General features: G+C 28.9%; 1 protein-coding gene across 27 annotated transcripts in view; it reads left to right on the top strand.

Annotated features, from left to right (window-relative positions):
- Nucleotides 1-4,846, top strand: part of LOC100214186 (uncharacterized protein PF3D7_1120600) — a 60,494-nt gene extending 55,648 nt beyond the window's left edge. For 18 of the 27 annotated variants that reach the window (XM_065817698.1, XM_065817692.1, XM_065817694.1 and 15 more), the window contains 12 exons: nt 137-310; nt 431-601; nt 745-918; nt 1,070-1,243; nt 1,363-1,548; nt 1,666-1,845; nt 3,194-3,379; nt 3,468-3,656; nt 3,734-3,859; nt 4,001-4,186; nt 4,296-4,499; nt 4,581-4,846. In XM_065817698.1, coding sequence (XP_065673770.1) covers nt 137-310; nt 431-601; nt 745-918; nt 1,070-1,243; nt 1,363-1,548; nt 1,666-1,845; nt 3,194-3,379; nt 3,468-3,656; nt 3,734-3,859; nt 4,001-4,186; nt 4,296-4,499; nt 4,581-4,661 — 2,031 coding nt within the window. In that variant the 3' untranslated portion in view covers nt 4,662-4,846. The remainder of the gene's footprint in view (nt 1-136; nt 311-430; nt 602-744; nt 919-1,069; nt 1,244-1,362; nt 1,549-1,665; nt 1,846-3,193; nt 3,380-3,467; nt 3,657-3,733; nt 3,860-4,000; nt 4,187-4,295; nt 4,500-4,580) is intronic. The other 9 variants (XM_065817706.1, XM_065817702.1, XM_065817693.1 and 6 more) reach the window with 3 other exon arrangements.
- The last annotated feature ends 10,708 nt before the right edge of the window (nt 4,847-15,554 follow it).

Genomic DNA, 15,554 nt, shown 5'->3' with positions numbered 1-15,554 from the left:
TTGTTGCTTAATTTTTCCAATTGTTTTTGTTTTCATTATGTTATTTTGAATCATGTTTTTATTCCATACTAAATTGAAACTTTTTGTTAATCCATATTAAATATAGAAAGTCATTTTTTGTCCATATTAAATATAGGAATCTGAAAAAGATCAATCATCACATGATAATAATGCTAAAGAAATACAACAAAAAGAATGTCATGATGAACACAAACATTATACAGAAATTGAAAATACTTTGAAAGACGAACCAGTGGTGATTACTAGCACTAGTGAGGTGTTTTCAGAAAGCAACATTGAAGTCAAAATAGTAAAGTTTCTTTTTGTTGATTGATTTTTAAAATAGTTGGTTCTTTTGTTTTGTTATTTTTCTTTAATTTTTAATATTATACATAAGTTCAAACTTTTTTTTTATCTTACTTAAATTTAGGAAAACAGTATTGAATCTGGAAAAGATCAATCATCAGTTGAAATGAATGTTAAAGAAACACAACAAGAAGAAAAGCATGATGAACTGAAACACGATACGGAAATCGAAAAACCGGTGTTAGTTGCTAGCACAAATGACGTGTTTTCAGAAAGCAACATTGATAACAAACCAGTAAAGTTTTCTTTTGCTATTTGGTTTTTATTATTATTTTTGTTTCGTTATGTTATATTTATCATGTTTTCATTCTATATTAAATTTAAACCTTTTTTTAATGATATTAAGTAAGACATTTTTTTTATCCATAATAAATATAGGAATTTGAAAAAGGTCAATCATCAGTTGATAACAATGTTAAAGAAACAAAACAAGAAGAACTTCATGATGAGCATAAACATGATACAGAAATCGAGAATACAGTAAAAGAAGAAACAATGGTGGCTGTTAGCACTAGTGAGATGTTTTCAGAAAGCAACATTGACTGTAAAACAGTAAAGTTTCTTTTTGTTGATTAGTTTTTTTCAATTATTTTTGTTTTTATTATATTATTTTTATCGTGTTTTTATTCAATATTTAGTTTAGCATTTTTTCTTTATCCATATGAAATATATGAAGACATTTTTTTATTCATATTAAATATAGCATTATGGAAAAGATCAGTTATTAATTGGTGATAATGTTAAAGAGACACAACAAGAAGAAAGACATGATGAACATAAACATGATATGGAAATCGAAAATATTTTAAAAGAAGAAACAGTTGTGGTTGCTAGCACTATTGAGGTGTTTTCAGAAAGCAACAATGAAGTCAAATTAGTAAATTTTTTTTTGTTGATTAATTTTCAAAAAAGTTGGTACTATTGTTTTGTTATTTTTCTTTAGTTTTTTATATTATATATAAGTTCAAACTTTTTTTTGATCTAACTTAAATTTAGGAAGACAATATTGAATCTGAAAAAGATCAATCATCAGTTGATAATAATGTTAAAGAAACACAACAAGAAGAACATCATCATGAACATAAACATGATATAGAAATCAACAATACTTTAAAAGAAGAACCAGTGGTAATTACAAGCACAAATGAAGTGTTTTCAGAAAGCAACATTGAAGTCAAAATAGTAAAGTCTTATTTTGTTGATTAATTTTCAAAATATTTTGTTCTATTATATTGTTATTTTTCCTCAAATTTAATATTAATTATGAGTTCAAAGTTTTTTTATCTAACATAAATTTAGGAAGACAACATTGAATCAGGAAAAGATCAATCATTAGTTAATAGTATCATTAAAGAAACACTACAAGTAGAATGTGGGGATAAACATAATACAGAAATTGAAAATTCATGGAAAGAGGAACCAATCATGGTTAATTGCGCTAGTGATTTTGTTACAGAAAACAAAGATAGAAGCAAAACAGTAAAATCTATTTTTAGATGAATTGTGAAATCATTTTGTATATCTTTTTTGTTTTCAGTTTATTTTTTATAAATATTTTGTTTATTATAATAATTTATATTATATTTCTTAGTCTCCACTATTTTTATTGTTGCTTTTGATCTTTTTCATTCTCAATATCCTTCTGCCTTTTTTTATTATTGGTGAATATTAACAGCTCATCACACTCAATGGTTTGTCTCTCTTTTCACAAATCTTACTTTCGCTAAAGCTCAAACTATTGTTCTAATCTCTCACCAGATAGTCAACTTTATAACTCGTATTTCAGACAACCCACTTACTATCATAACCAAAAAGAAGTCTTTGATTTGCATATTTGAGATTTCTTGATCAGTTTTAAACTATGATTGCACCTCTTGCTACAACCTTCAAACTGACTGAGATTCCTTTTGTGATTTCATTTGAAATGGTTCTTGAGCTTCTGTCTTTCGTCTCTGCTAAAGCTTGTTCCTCTTTTGAAAAATGAAATCACTAGGATTAAAGCATCCTGTTAGCTTTTATTATTAATCGTTGGTTTTAAGTCAACTCTTAATTTTTTTACTTTATCTACTTTTTGAGCAGTATCACTAATCGAAGTTAGTTCTTTCATAATTAATTCTAACCACAGTTAATTCTGTTATTGAGATCCTCAGATTAGTAAATCTCGTGTTTTATCTCAGAAGTATCTCAGAATCTCGTATCTCAGAAGTTTGGTTTTAGAGGAAAATTTTTAAAATGTCATTAACAAAGACGAGTCTCACATCTTATCTTTTATACATGGTTGTGATCTGTTTACTTCTCCAAAAGATGAGACGTATTAATTGGCAAAACTTTTTCCCCAAATTTATATTTTTAATCAAATGATCATACTTTTCTTCAGATCTCAAACAAGTTAATCTATTGTCAGACATTCAATTTACTCTGGATTCCATAGGTAAATTTCTTTTTTATTGAAACTCCTCTACAGCTTGTTGTCAACATTCCTATCACAATTATACAAAGCCCTAAAATTTATAACAAGTTTTTAACTGAATCATGTTTTACTACTTGCTGGGTAATATTGGGTAATTATATTTGTGACTCCGATATTTAAAAATTCTGGACATTTGGTTGGACCTCTACCTGTTTTTAAATTAGTCTTCTTTTTATTATTAAAAAGGTCTTAGAGATCTGGAATCAACGAACTTCTAATATCATATTTTGGTTCTAACAACCTACTCTGTAACTATCATTACAGATTTTGGTTCTCTGGTTCTAATGCTGTCTAATTAGCCGTAACAACATAAATTTTATTCAATGAATTATCTTATTATTATATTATCAAATTTAGGAAAACAATATTGAATCTGCAAAAAGTCAATCGTCAGTTGATAAAATTGTTACTGAAACACAACAAAAAGAAGCCCATGATGAAAATAAACATGAAACTAAAACTGAACATTTATTGACTGAAGAACCAGTTATAGTTACTTGCACTAGTGAGGTGTTTTCAGAATGTAACAATGAAGACAAAACAGTAAAAAAAATTTCTGTTAAAATGTTATTATAAATAAATAACTCTTATATTGTTGATGTTAATTCTTGTTAATTTATTTCTTATTTAGGAAAAACCAGTTGCACCCATCAATCATCAGTCATCAGTTGATTGCATTAATAATGAAAATCAAGAAGAAGTGGACCATAATGAGCATAAGCAAGATACTAAAGCAGAAAATGCATCATCTGAGCCAGTTCCGGTAGTTTGCTCCAGTGAGGTCAAAAAACATTCAGAAAACAACGAAGAAAATAAAGTAGTAAAAATGTTTTCATAAAATAAGTTTTATATTTATTATTTTTAAATTAATTATTTATGTTTATAATTCATATTCAGGAAGACAGTGTTGAACTTGGAAAAGATCAATCATCACTTAACATCATTAAAGAAGTCCAACAAGAAAAGCGTTACGACGAATCTAAAGATGAAACTGAAACTGAACATCCATTAAATAAAGCACCAGTTAGTTATTTTTTCTTTAAAAGACTTCACAAATTTCAATTAGTGAAGTTTTTTCAGAACATATCAAAGGTGGCAAAAAAATTATTTTATAATAATTTTAAAAACACTTTTTTTTTTAATAATAACAATATTTTTACTCAGGACGAGAAAATAGAATTTAAACAACACAAAGCATTAGTTGATAACATTGTGTATCAAACAAAAGAGCATGAACATTTTGATGAACACAAAAATGACATTAAAGTAGAACATGCATCAATTAAAGATCCAGTTTCAGCTAGCTACAATAGCGAGGTATTTTCAGTTTCAGCTAGCTACAATAGTGAGGTATTTTTGAAAAGAAAACACAACAGTATACTTATTTTTTATTAATTATCATTTATATGTTTTTTATTTCTTTATTTATTTACTTTTTTTAAATATATTTCTTAATTAGGAAGTAATAGTAACAAAAGATCAGCGATCGGTTAACGGTTTAGTTGAACAATATCAACACACAGAACATCACTATGATGATCGCAGCAATGATGTTCACCATGTTTGCAATCCTTTATTGATGAATGACTCAAAGCCTTATTGTGATGAATCTCTAACTTGTACTACAGAATTTTGCAAAAATGATGAAAAAGAAGACAAAAGAGTAAAATTATTTCGAAGAAATATTTTAAAAACTTTAATTGTTTTATTTTATATTTCATTTTTGTATGTATTGATTATTTAGGGAAAGAAAATTGATACAGAATTACATCATGAGTCAGTTGATACCTTAGTTGAAGCAACTTTACGTGAAATTTCACCGTGAAGATCACATTCATCAGGGTTAATAAAACTAGGAAATGAACACAAATGTTGAATACGGAAATAAATACTCCAGTATTAGTGAAAAAAATAACTTTGAAAACCATAAATTCTAAAATCTACTTTAAGATTCTAAAGAATATTGTTCTTTGTTTTATTTCTAAAATTATTTATAGAGGTTTTATTCTACTTTAAGAGATTTATTATAAAGATTTTTAAATATATAAATATTTTATTAATATAAATATGTAGTTAACCTACTAATACTGAAAGATGTTAGGATGTTACTAAAATACTAACTTGAATACCAAATTAAGTACTAATAGATTTTTTTAACACTATCATAAATGCATTTTTATGAATGACTTTTATAAAAATTGAAAATACAGTATTTAGATTTTAAAATTTTACATGTTATAAATTTTAAACTGATTTTTAATTATTGCATTTGAATAGAGTTTATATGCAGGAAAGGTTTATTTTAATACCCTTACTTTTCTGTTAAAATATTTAAAAAAATAATAAAAACGATTCAAGAAGTTAAAAAAAAAAGAATTTTTTTTTAATTACTTACGTAACAGAAAAAATTATGTGCGTATTCTAATGGTGCGTTTACGGAAACCGTATTTATAAAATGTCATTTTAATAGATTCAAAATATAAACTACGCTGTTTCCAAAATAATTAGTTTTAATTAAAATGTCATCGAATCAATATAAGAAGCGAGAAAAATATTTGCATTTTTTGGTTAAAAATCTTGGTGTATTAAACAAAACGAGTTCAAAAAAGTTGCAGACTTCTATGAGAACAGTGCAGAGAGTGAAGACAAATAGTGGCTATAAATCTTATTTTAAAAAAAATATTATTGTCTTAAAAAATAGCAAGAAAATGTTGCAATTTGTCGTTTAAAGCTGCTCTATATAAAATTATGTGCTAAATCTTGTTATTGGGGATGAAACTTATTGTGCTTCATATTTCCGATCTCTTACAGGATACCATTATTTTTCAGCATATCTTTTTCAGGACACCAATATTATTCAGTATATTTCTTCCAGAACACCAATATTATTTAGCATATTTCTTCCAGAACACCAATATTATTCAGCATATTTCTTCCAGGACACCAATATTGTTCAGCAATTAACCGCAAGAAACTGAATTCCAAATATAAATGCATTGGAATGCAAAAATATACTGAAATACTTGACAAGCAATTGGTGAATGAAGCACTTGTTATGAAAGCAATTTGTGAAAGAAGCACTTGTTGTTTGGCAAGCAATTTGTGAACGAAGCACTTGTCTATCTTGTGTCAGGTGGATGCAAAGGTGAATCTACTCAACATTTTTTGCGTCAAAATGTGATTAGGCTGGGACAGCATAATCATGGACCCAAAAAAGTATGATCAAGGACACGAAAAAACTTTTTGTTCTTGCTAAGTAAAAAATCGCTCTACTGTTTTACTTGGATGAGGAGGATCTACTGTAGTCTGTCGAGGATGGTTCTTTTCTTCGGTATCAAAATTTCATTAAAAATGTTCTTAATAGTTTTCTGATCTTGAAGATCTAGAATTAGCTGAGACAAATTAAAGGTTTTGTTTAACTATTACTTGTTAACTATATGTTTAATTATGTTAGCTAACTATGTTTTTTTAATGCTACGCTTAATTTTATAAGTTTACACCTTAACTTATAAAAAATGAATAATACTTTACATTGACCAGGGAAAACTACTTAGGGGGATAAAAGTACAGTATTAACAAGCTCCAAAATTGCAATAACTGAAATTCAATATTTGTACCAGAACGTTACTTTAATTTTTGCCTTTGACATGTGTCTTTGTGCTTAACACCACCGACATTTTTGCTTAAAGATTTTTACCACCGACATTTTAATAGCCTAAAGATTGTGCCAACTTTTTGTCACCAGTCCCTGGTGACAAAAAGTTGGCACAATCTTTAGGCAATTAAAACGTATTGAATTTGTAATTAACCAGCCTCACTTTTTTTGTTATTTTGCTTCTAAAGTTTTAGTTTTCTTTTGAGGAAAATTTTTTATATTTAGATTAGTTAACAACAAAAAAAGTCGACTACTTCAATTGAACAAGTGTATAACTATTGTAATTTATATCCTAATGCTAAAACTAAGGACATTTTAAAACATTTTTTAAATAGAGTATTGTTTTGGCTCTAACCACCAATAAAGAACCACCAAACATTATTTGGTAAAGTGGAAGAATATTGAACAACGTAGCGTAAGCTTGGATCAGGTTGAAAACCAAAATTTATGACTGCTAGGAACATCAATCGTCTGAAAGATTAAAAACCAGCCAGTCAATTTCAAAAAAATTTACAAAGAATTGCAAATGCGATTGTTTTTACATTGTAAAAACATTAAAAAATAAAACAAAAATTTGTTATTTAAAGAAAAAATTTCCTGATCACACTGATAGAACAGTTGCTAATGAAGTGAGGAAGAATTTGTCATTGATGATGAGTCGTATTTTCCAATTAAACATATGAATAAAATTTAAAATATTGGGTTTCACTCAGATAATCCAAGGTCTACCAAAAAATGTAATATATAAACCCAAAAACCAATTTAAAAAAAAATTGGTTTTTGCGTTTATGGGTTGCTTTATCCTCTCGTAGAATCTCTTAACCATACTTCAGAAGTACTCAACTATTTTTTTATTCTTTTCTTTTTTTTATTTTATATCATGAGCTATTCTTGAGTTAATTATTATTATTATTATTTTTTAATATGTAGATATGTTATATGTTAATATGTAGATATGTTATATGTAGATATATTTTAATATGTAGATATGTTATATGTAGATATATGTTAATATCTAGATATGTTATATGTAGATATATGTTAATATCTAGATATACTATGCGTCCTTTTTTTTGTTTATATAAATCTACAGTTTATTTTCTTAAACTTGTAAAATATGTTTCGGTGATCTTTTTATTATCTTTTCTTACTTTTTTAAGTTATGATCTCTGTTTCATCCATCGGTCTAATTAGAAATTTTGATCTGTAATTTCTAAAGGTTTAGCAATATGAAAATGATGACAAAAATATGGGTGACAAATTAGGGCTTTTACAAAGTTTACAAATACCTATTACTAGTGTTCGTACTTTGAGGATTACCAAGAATTTTATGTATGGCTCTAAAACATCTTGTGCTTTGAACATCTTTAAAGTATCTTCAAAGATTCAAGCTTCTACATTTTTTTATACGCAACGATAAAATGACAGACATAAAATGTCTGGATGGCGCAAAAGTTTTAATTGATAATTAAGCTCTGTTCGCATTTTATATAACATTTTTAATTTTAAATTTAGCTCTATTTTCTTTGTTAGTTTGCGGTACCGCAACTGAAGACAAAATTTATAGGCAAAAGAGTACATGTTTTGAATGTGTTTTTTTCTTGAATGCTGTGCATAAATTACATTTGTAAATAATGAAATGCCCAATATTTTTTTATATCTTAATATTTTCATATACACTAAATTTAATTTTTTATTTATTATATTAATTACGATTAAAGATTTTAGAAACAAAAACCCGTAATTGAACCCGCATGGGAGCTCCTTTGAACTACGAAAATGTTACGAGAAAGAAAAGTCAACATATTTTAAGGAAAAAGTATGTTAAGCTATAATCATATTTTAAAGAAAAAAGAAATTAGTTGTGGAATAGACCCGGACTGATATTATCAAGTACATCCTCTATTTGAAGAAGAATGGGTTTTACTTAGAGAAAAATCAACTTGTTTGCTTCCCAATAAGCTACAGTTTCAATTAGCTTTAGATACTTTATCTTTGACTTATTGTTTAAATGTTATTATTATAAAAAAAATTAAGTTTTGAAACTTGCTATCAATAATGAATATTTGAAACTTGCAAACAGTAATTGTGTTTTTAATGCGCTAGTGATGTAGTGGTTGAGTGCTCGCTTCAAAAGTGAGAGTTTCCAAGTTTGATCCTCACTACGTCCCTGGTAGTATCGCGCTCAACTTGTTTCTTCGCGCAGCAGCCTTGTTTGTCAAGGTTCGGGTTTCGGAGTTATAGAGTTAAGAGACGGTTATAACCTCAATTAAGTAGCCTTCTCGTCTGTAGTGGCCTTCTCAGCCTGGGGAGGTGAGTTAACATAAAAAAACATATAAATATATGGAATAAAAAAATTTTCAGAGCAATCATTATTTCTACATTACTTATTTTTAATCAGTGTTTCTAGATATATTTTTAGAAGAAAATGATAACCGGGCTAATTGTTTATTAAATACAAAAAAAACGTACTTGCTAGTGCGTGTAATGTACCTGAGGGCTTCTCCGTGATATAAGAAATGCATTCTTGGTGGGTTATGGTTTCCATGGCTAAAATACGGAATGAAATGTTTGCTGGAATAAAGTCAGTTGCTTTTTAACTATTGCGAGCAATTCTGGAATGATTTTTGGTGTAAATTAAAAGCATATTTATAACTTTTTAGGTAAGAAAAGATACTTTGAAATCCGTATTGATGATTGCATGCCGATACAATGCGTTAGAAGTAATTCTAAAGGATTTTTGGAAGACTGAAAGTATTAAACAGATCAAAAGGTCAATCAAAATTTTTTTTTAGGGTTTGAAAGAGAAGTGGCATGATATTTATACTGCAAACTGTATCACCAATCACACCAACTAGCAATCTAATTGTGAACCTTGGTAGAAAAAACAGACAGCAATAGCAATCAATCAACTCACATTGGCTTTGGAAAACTGGAGTTTTTAAAAAATGTCAGGTAATTTTTTTTTTTTTCAAAATTATAAGTTATTAAGTAATGTTTATTAAAACGTTGAAAATATGTAGCATCAAAATAAATTAACGTTGAAAATATGATTGAAATCATGACATAAAAGATATTATATAACATATTATATAATTGAAAGTATATTATAAAAAAAATTAAAGTTAAAAGTATTTATTATGAAAATAAATTATTGTTGGAAATATTTATGAAAATAAATTAACTTTGAAAATATTTATTATGAGAGCATATTCTCAACCTATAGTATCAATAGATTAGAGGTGTACTCAAAAAATGGTTCAAGAGAATTTCATGCTCTTTGGTCCGTAAATTAAACCTATCCTTGTTCACATGTTCACATGAAATAAAACATAAATTAAACCTATCCTTGTTCGCATACTTGGAGCTCAAATTGTGACAAAGCGAATCCTAAAACGTATCTAACTATCTAAGCGTATATAATATCCTAAAGTTGTGCTTTTTATTAATCACACTAAGAGTCACACTTGCCTGGAGAGAATTGAACCTGCAGCAGTAGTATTCAGAAGATGAAAAAACAGTTGAATCGATGTATACAAAAACGTTCTAAGTCATAAAAACTATTTTTTCGGGGAAAGAGAAAAAACTTATTAAACCCAAAATTATTACTTTAATAAATTCAAAAAATATCTGGGTGCTTTTTGACATCTTTAAATATTAGATTTGTTAAAATATATATCAAAATTTGTGATATATATATGTGTTATACATAGTTAAAGTTGTCTGAAAAAAAGCTTGTCTTTTATATATTTATTCATTTTTTGTACCAAAAACTATTAAAAATCAAATTTCAAACTATTACACATGTTAAATCAAACAATGTATAAAAGGACCAATTTCAAAGCCTTTGTCAGACACCTCACTGGATATCGTGTTCCTCTTCCCTGCCATTCGCCTCGTCGGTTGTTGGCCAGCTCATGAGTTCATCATAAAAACCACTGCACTCATCCGGATCATATTGCATTTGCTTCCTAATTTTTACTTTTCCTGCATTTTCACTCTTTTTATCGGAACATTACCCAATGGGTAGCACACATTTTGCAGAAACTCAACGATGCGATCGACGACTTGAGACATCTTATAATTTTGGACCATCAACCCATCAATGAGTGGCCTACAGAAAATTACACCTGGAGAAGTCCCATAAGTGAAGTGCATTAGAGAACTTATTCCAAAACTTATCTTATCCTTAGCAGGAACTTTCTTTCCCCGTGTTTCTTCCAAAATGCAAGATTTTTTGTAGAATGTTGGCCACCACTTTTGAAAATTTATAATATCTTCTGTTGCAACTTCTTCAACAGTAAACTTACCAGTATTACTAGAAGTAATTATAAGTTCAGTTATCTGGTGAACAGTGTACACCCTGTCATACTTTTTCAGTTTTTTCTTTATTACAGCGAAGTCCCGGTCACAAGGTAGGTACGAGTGACCTCTTATCGGGTAGTACTGCTCAATTCGATCAAATCGGCCAGTATCTGTGAGAGCTAAAAAGACTCTGTTTAGTGCATGGTTTTTATTTTGGCCTGCACAGTTATCTGAGTAGACATGGACTTCAGTAAACTGTGGAGAAGTAGACATTAGGTAATTGTACACAAAAGAGCACACCTCATCAGGGCTTTTCCTGGCTGTGCCTTCATTGTACACATAAACATGACCTTTATTGCATTTCACATCGTGAATAGAGAAGAGGTTAACAGATAGCTGTCTGAGGTAAAAGGTTTCCTGGACTGGTATCATCGGTAAAGGGATATTCTGCATGTAGTCAAATGCGATCGCTAAGACATGCGGTTCATTTTGTTTTGTTTCCGGGTTGCTTTCATTTTGGAGTTTGTTGTAAAACTTTTTTGATCGGCATTTGTGCAGCATCAGTTCAGCAGCAGCATTACTCTTTGCTGCATCACTGATATAAGGGCTTCGTAATTTTAAATTAAGCTCCTCACAGGTGCAACAAGAGTCTATCTGGGGACGGCCAAATCTTAACGTAAAGTAGCCTAGAAAAATTTGTAGCTATATTTTGCTTCAGGATGTTTTCCTTTAAACATTGAATACAAAATTTTGGCATTTAGTCTAGCATCTAGATAATTGATAGTTTTACCAGCATATTTGTTCTGTTTCACCGGATAACTTTCGATATGTTCTCTTATGAGAAGTCTTACAATGCCCCTGATTGCATTCGTTCCTAGTTTTTTCCCTCTAAGGTCCTTTGGTGATTTTCCTAATACCAACAGGGAGCGCAATTGTTTAATACGACTAATTTTAATACTATGAAGGCTTTTAAAGGCATCCATACATACCTTTTCTTTGATATCCCCAACCAAAACCTCGTAAGTAAATGAAAAGTCATGAGCTACTCTTCCTTCGGCACCTTCCTTTCTGGGTCGGTGAGTTTTCACCTTCATGCTTGTAATCAACGATTGTAGAAACATATCTTGCTCGTTCTTTGTCTCTAACGATCTCATGCGTGCGAAGATCTTTCGCTCTGGTTTTTTAAACGTTCCGTACATTTCTTCGAGCATCTGAAAGCAAAATATCTCATTAGATTATGCTGATAACGTGTTGGATTAGTTTTGTCTAAGACGTTTTTATGAAAACATGTTGCATGGTATGTAATAAACAAATTGTTAAAAGGCTAATTGGGTATCGAAATTGCAATACAAATCTCACCTGCAATCAGTTCCATCAGTAGTAGCAGGTACAGTTCTTCCTTTGTAGTCAATGTACTCTTTACCTTTCACTCTAGCTTCTTTAACAACATTCCTTTTCCACATAGCCTCATTTTTAACCTTTCTTCCACTGCTAGTACTAGGTTCTTCATCCATTATAAGTCTTTTTCATGAAAACAACGAGATGAATTGTAATAATTACAATTCATAACGCAATTTAATTATTAAATTGCGTGGGAGAAACCCTGTACGGCGGATTTGACTGACGTAGTTTCCTTGTGTTTAGACTATATAATTATAGTCTAAACGGTTTTTTTATGAGCATATTTGAGGTGTTTTTTAAAGTATAAGTTGAATGAGGAATTTTTGTAGAGGCAGTTTTTTTAATGAATAAAAAAGATCTGAAATCAAAACATTGTGTTCAATGCGAGAAAACTACATGAATAATAAAATAAGCCCAAATAACCTCAAACTCGTAACCAAAACAAAACAAAAATTGGATTAAAAACATCTGAAAGCTATCAACAGAACACAGTTGGTTTTCTCAGTGCTGCCAACAAAAACCTTCTAAGTCACTGATCTAGAACCTTTTAGTTTACAGACAATATTTCAGCTCTCTATTCAACGTGTACGGAGAGGTCTCACTTGAATGTTTTACTATACAATGGTGGAACTGTCTTCAAAGAATGCATCTGCATCTTAAAATCAATGCATCTTAAAATCAATGAAAGAAAACGTATTTTCAGAAATATCTTGCAGTTAGTTGAAATCTAGATGTAAATTTGAATCTCTAAATCTTGGCTGACAACTCATAAATGTTCAGGAACATGACTTATTACAACAGTAATGTGAGAAATGTTTGACCTGGTGAATGTCAGTACAGCGTAAAAAAAAAAGTCAGAAGATAAATGTAATAATAAACATTGAGTCAAGTCAATGTTTATGATTACAAAACTGCATTAACAGCTAATTTCAGAGACAATAAATGAACTGGATAATGAAGTTGACGTACTTATAAATAAGAATCCGATTGCTGCAAGTTTGATGATGTTATATAAATGCTCATCATAATGCTTCTAATGTTAATCTCCTTCGCCTCTCACATTTTATTGCAATATGTTGTTCTCCCTTGTATTTTCTTTTACAGAAAATATTTAAATTGTCCAAGTTTAAGTTTAAAACATTCATCAAAAGATTATCATTCTCACTAATAAATTCTGCCGAGCGAGTAGAATTCCATCAAATAAGTAATCAGGATGACATTGTACTAGAACCACATTCTTCAAAAATTTGCTGTTAATAGTTTCTTTTTTTTTTGTCCCGTTAAATTGAATCGACAAGCAAGCCGGCCATCAAATAGAACAGGCGTTGCTCATCAAGAGAAACTAACTGCTTTCGTACGCTAGCCATATATATATATATACATACATATATATATATATATATATATATATATATATATATATATATATATATATATATATATATATATATATATATATATATATATATATATATATATATATAATATATATATATATATATATACGTAAGTGTATATATATGAGTAAAGAAAATATCTTTATACTATCATGTATAATATTGTATGATTAAAAGAGTGCTCAATAGAGAAACTAGAGCTTTAAAGTACATATGTTACTGTTACCCACAGTACCAGGAATTAGCTAAATGCTAATGCTTATAATATAATTTAATATTGCAACTCTGATTTTCATGTGTTACCACAATCATCTGGCAAGTAGTAAAAGTTTAATTTTGCTACAATTTGTTTCGTGGACGTTACGGTTTACATTTGTATTTTGGATCGTTAAGGGACGGAAATTGATTAGTAGTTAGGTTAATAATATTATTAATTTGTTTTTAGTTAACTAATAGTTGTAAAATAGTTATTCGTTTAATGTTGTTTAAAATATTTGTTTATGTGATAATGTGCATTATAAACATATAAAAAAAATTAAAATTAAAATTGATATAAAAATGTATATAACATTATGAAATATATGACAATAGCTGTGTAAGTGAGTAATTTATTAGTTGAGATTTATGAAGTAGATTAATATAGTTATTTTTAGTTGTTAGTTAGGTTTGTAACGAACTTTGTAATTTTTTAATAAGAACTTATTTTCGTGGTGGCACTTTGATATAATTTTGGTTCTCTTATTTAGCAGTTCCTCAGGTTTTAGATGCGATATAATGGCAAATTTTTCATAAAGACATAGCGGGCAACTTTTGGAAATATATGAATAAGGGAGTACAGACTTGAGAATAGACCATGTTAGTATAGGGGTTTCGTTTAAATTGTTTTTTTAACCCCAGACGCAGTTTGATAGAGCGTTAGACTTTTTGTATTTAATATTACTGAATTATGATTTGCGGTTGTTATATCTGGTTTACCACTCACCTTCCGTTAACCCAATATAAACTTTGTTGGGTTGGTTTTTTGCTGTAATGAAGCATTTATATATAATACTTGTGGATTTGCACTTACCATTTAAGGGGGAATTCTGCTTTGTTTCGACAATTACATTTTAGGTCATCATTTTCAATTCTTGAGAAGATTTTGTTATTGCCGCTTTTTATTATTTTTTCTATATTTTCAGTGCAACTGTAGCTTACCTTTACAGTGTTTCTGTTTTGTGAAGTTTGTGTCCTAGGGAAGTTTTATTCTAATAAATACAAGAACATTTTTGCAACATTTGTGGAGACGTTTTTATTAAATGGGGGGTTGAACTATATGATATTGAGTTTACAATTTTTTTGGGGTATTTTTTGTTTGATATTTAAGGTTTTTTGTTTGATATTTAAGGTTTTTTGTTTGATATTTAAGGGAGTAGTTTTTGTATCCGCCATTTTTTAGTGCTGTTCATATTCGTTTTTAGATTGATTAAACATAATCATTAAACATAAATCCATTTCTTGGCCTTTAGAATTACGTATTATCAACAAGCCATGATTACGGTAAAGCCTTATGTCGGTTTTTATAATTTGGATAGCTTAATTGGATAGCTCGTTGAGTATGTAGATCCCTATAAGTTTACAACTTTCAGTGCCATGGCAGCTGCCCATTGTTACATCAAAACTTTCATGGTTCAAGTTTTTTATCCTCGAGTTCTAAGTTGGTCGTCAACAAAAAATCTTAAAAATAGGTGAAAACAAAACTGTATTTGCATCTTGTATTTTAAAACACCAATTGGTTTTTTTAAATACTATTAACGCAATTTTTATACGCATAAGTTTACTTTTTGCGCTTAAAAAAAAAACTTGGTTTCGGTTTCTCATAATGAATTGTGTCCTTCAGGTGTAACTTCTTAAGAAGTAGTTTTTGCAACGTTTATTTTTTTGTTTATTTTGTGTTACTTTAGTTAGAGTAGTTAGTAGT

Source organism: Hydra vulgaris, chromosome 14 (genome assembly GCF_038396675.1).
Source record: "Hydra vulgaris chromosome 14, alternate assembly HydraT2T_AEP".
Classification (NCBI taxonomy): Eukaryota; Metazoa; Cnidaria; class Hydrozoa; order Anthoathecata; family Hydridae; genus Hydra; species Hydra vulgaris.
Note: the sequence above shows the minus strand (reverse complement) of the source record. Positions and strands in the feature narration are given on the sequence as shown.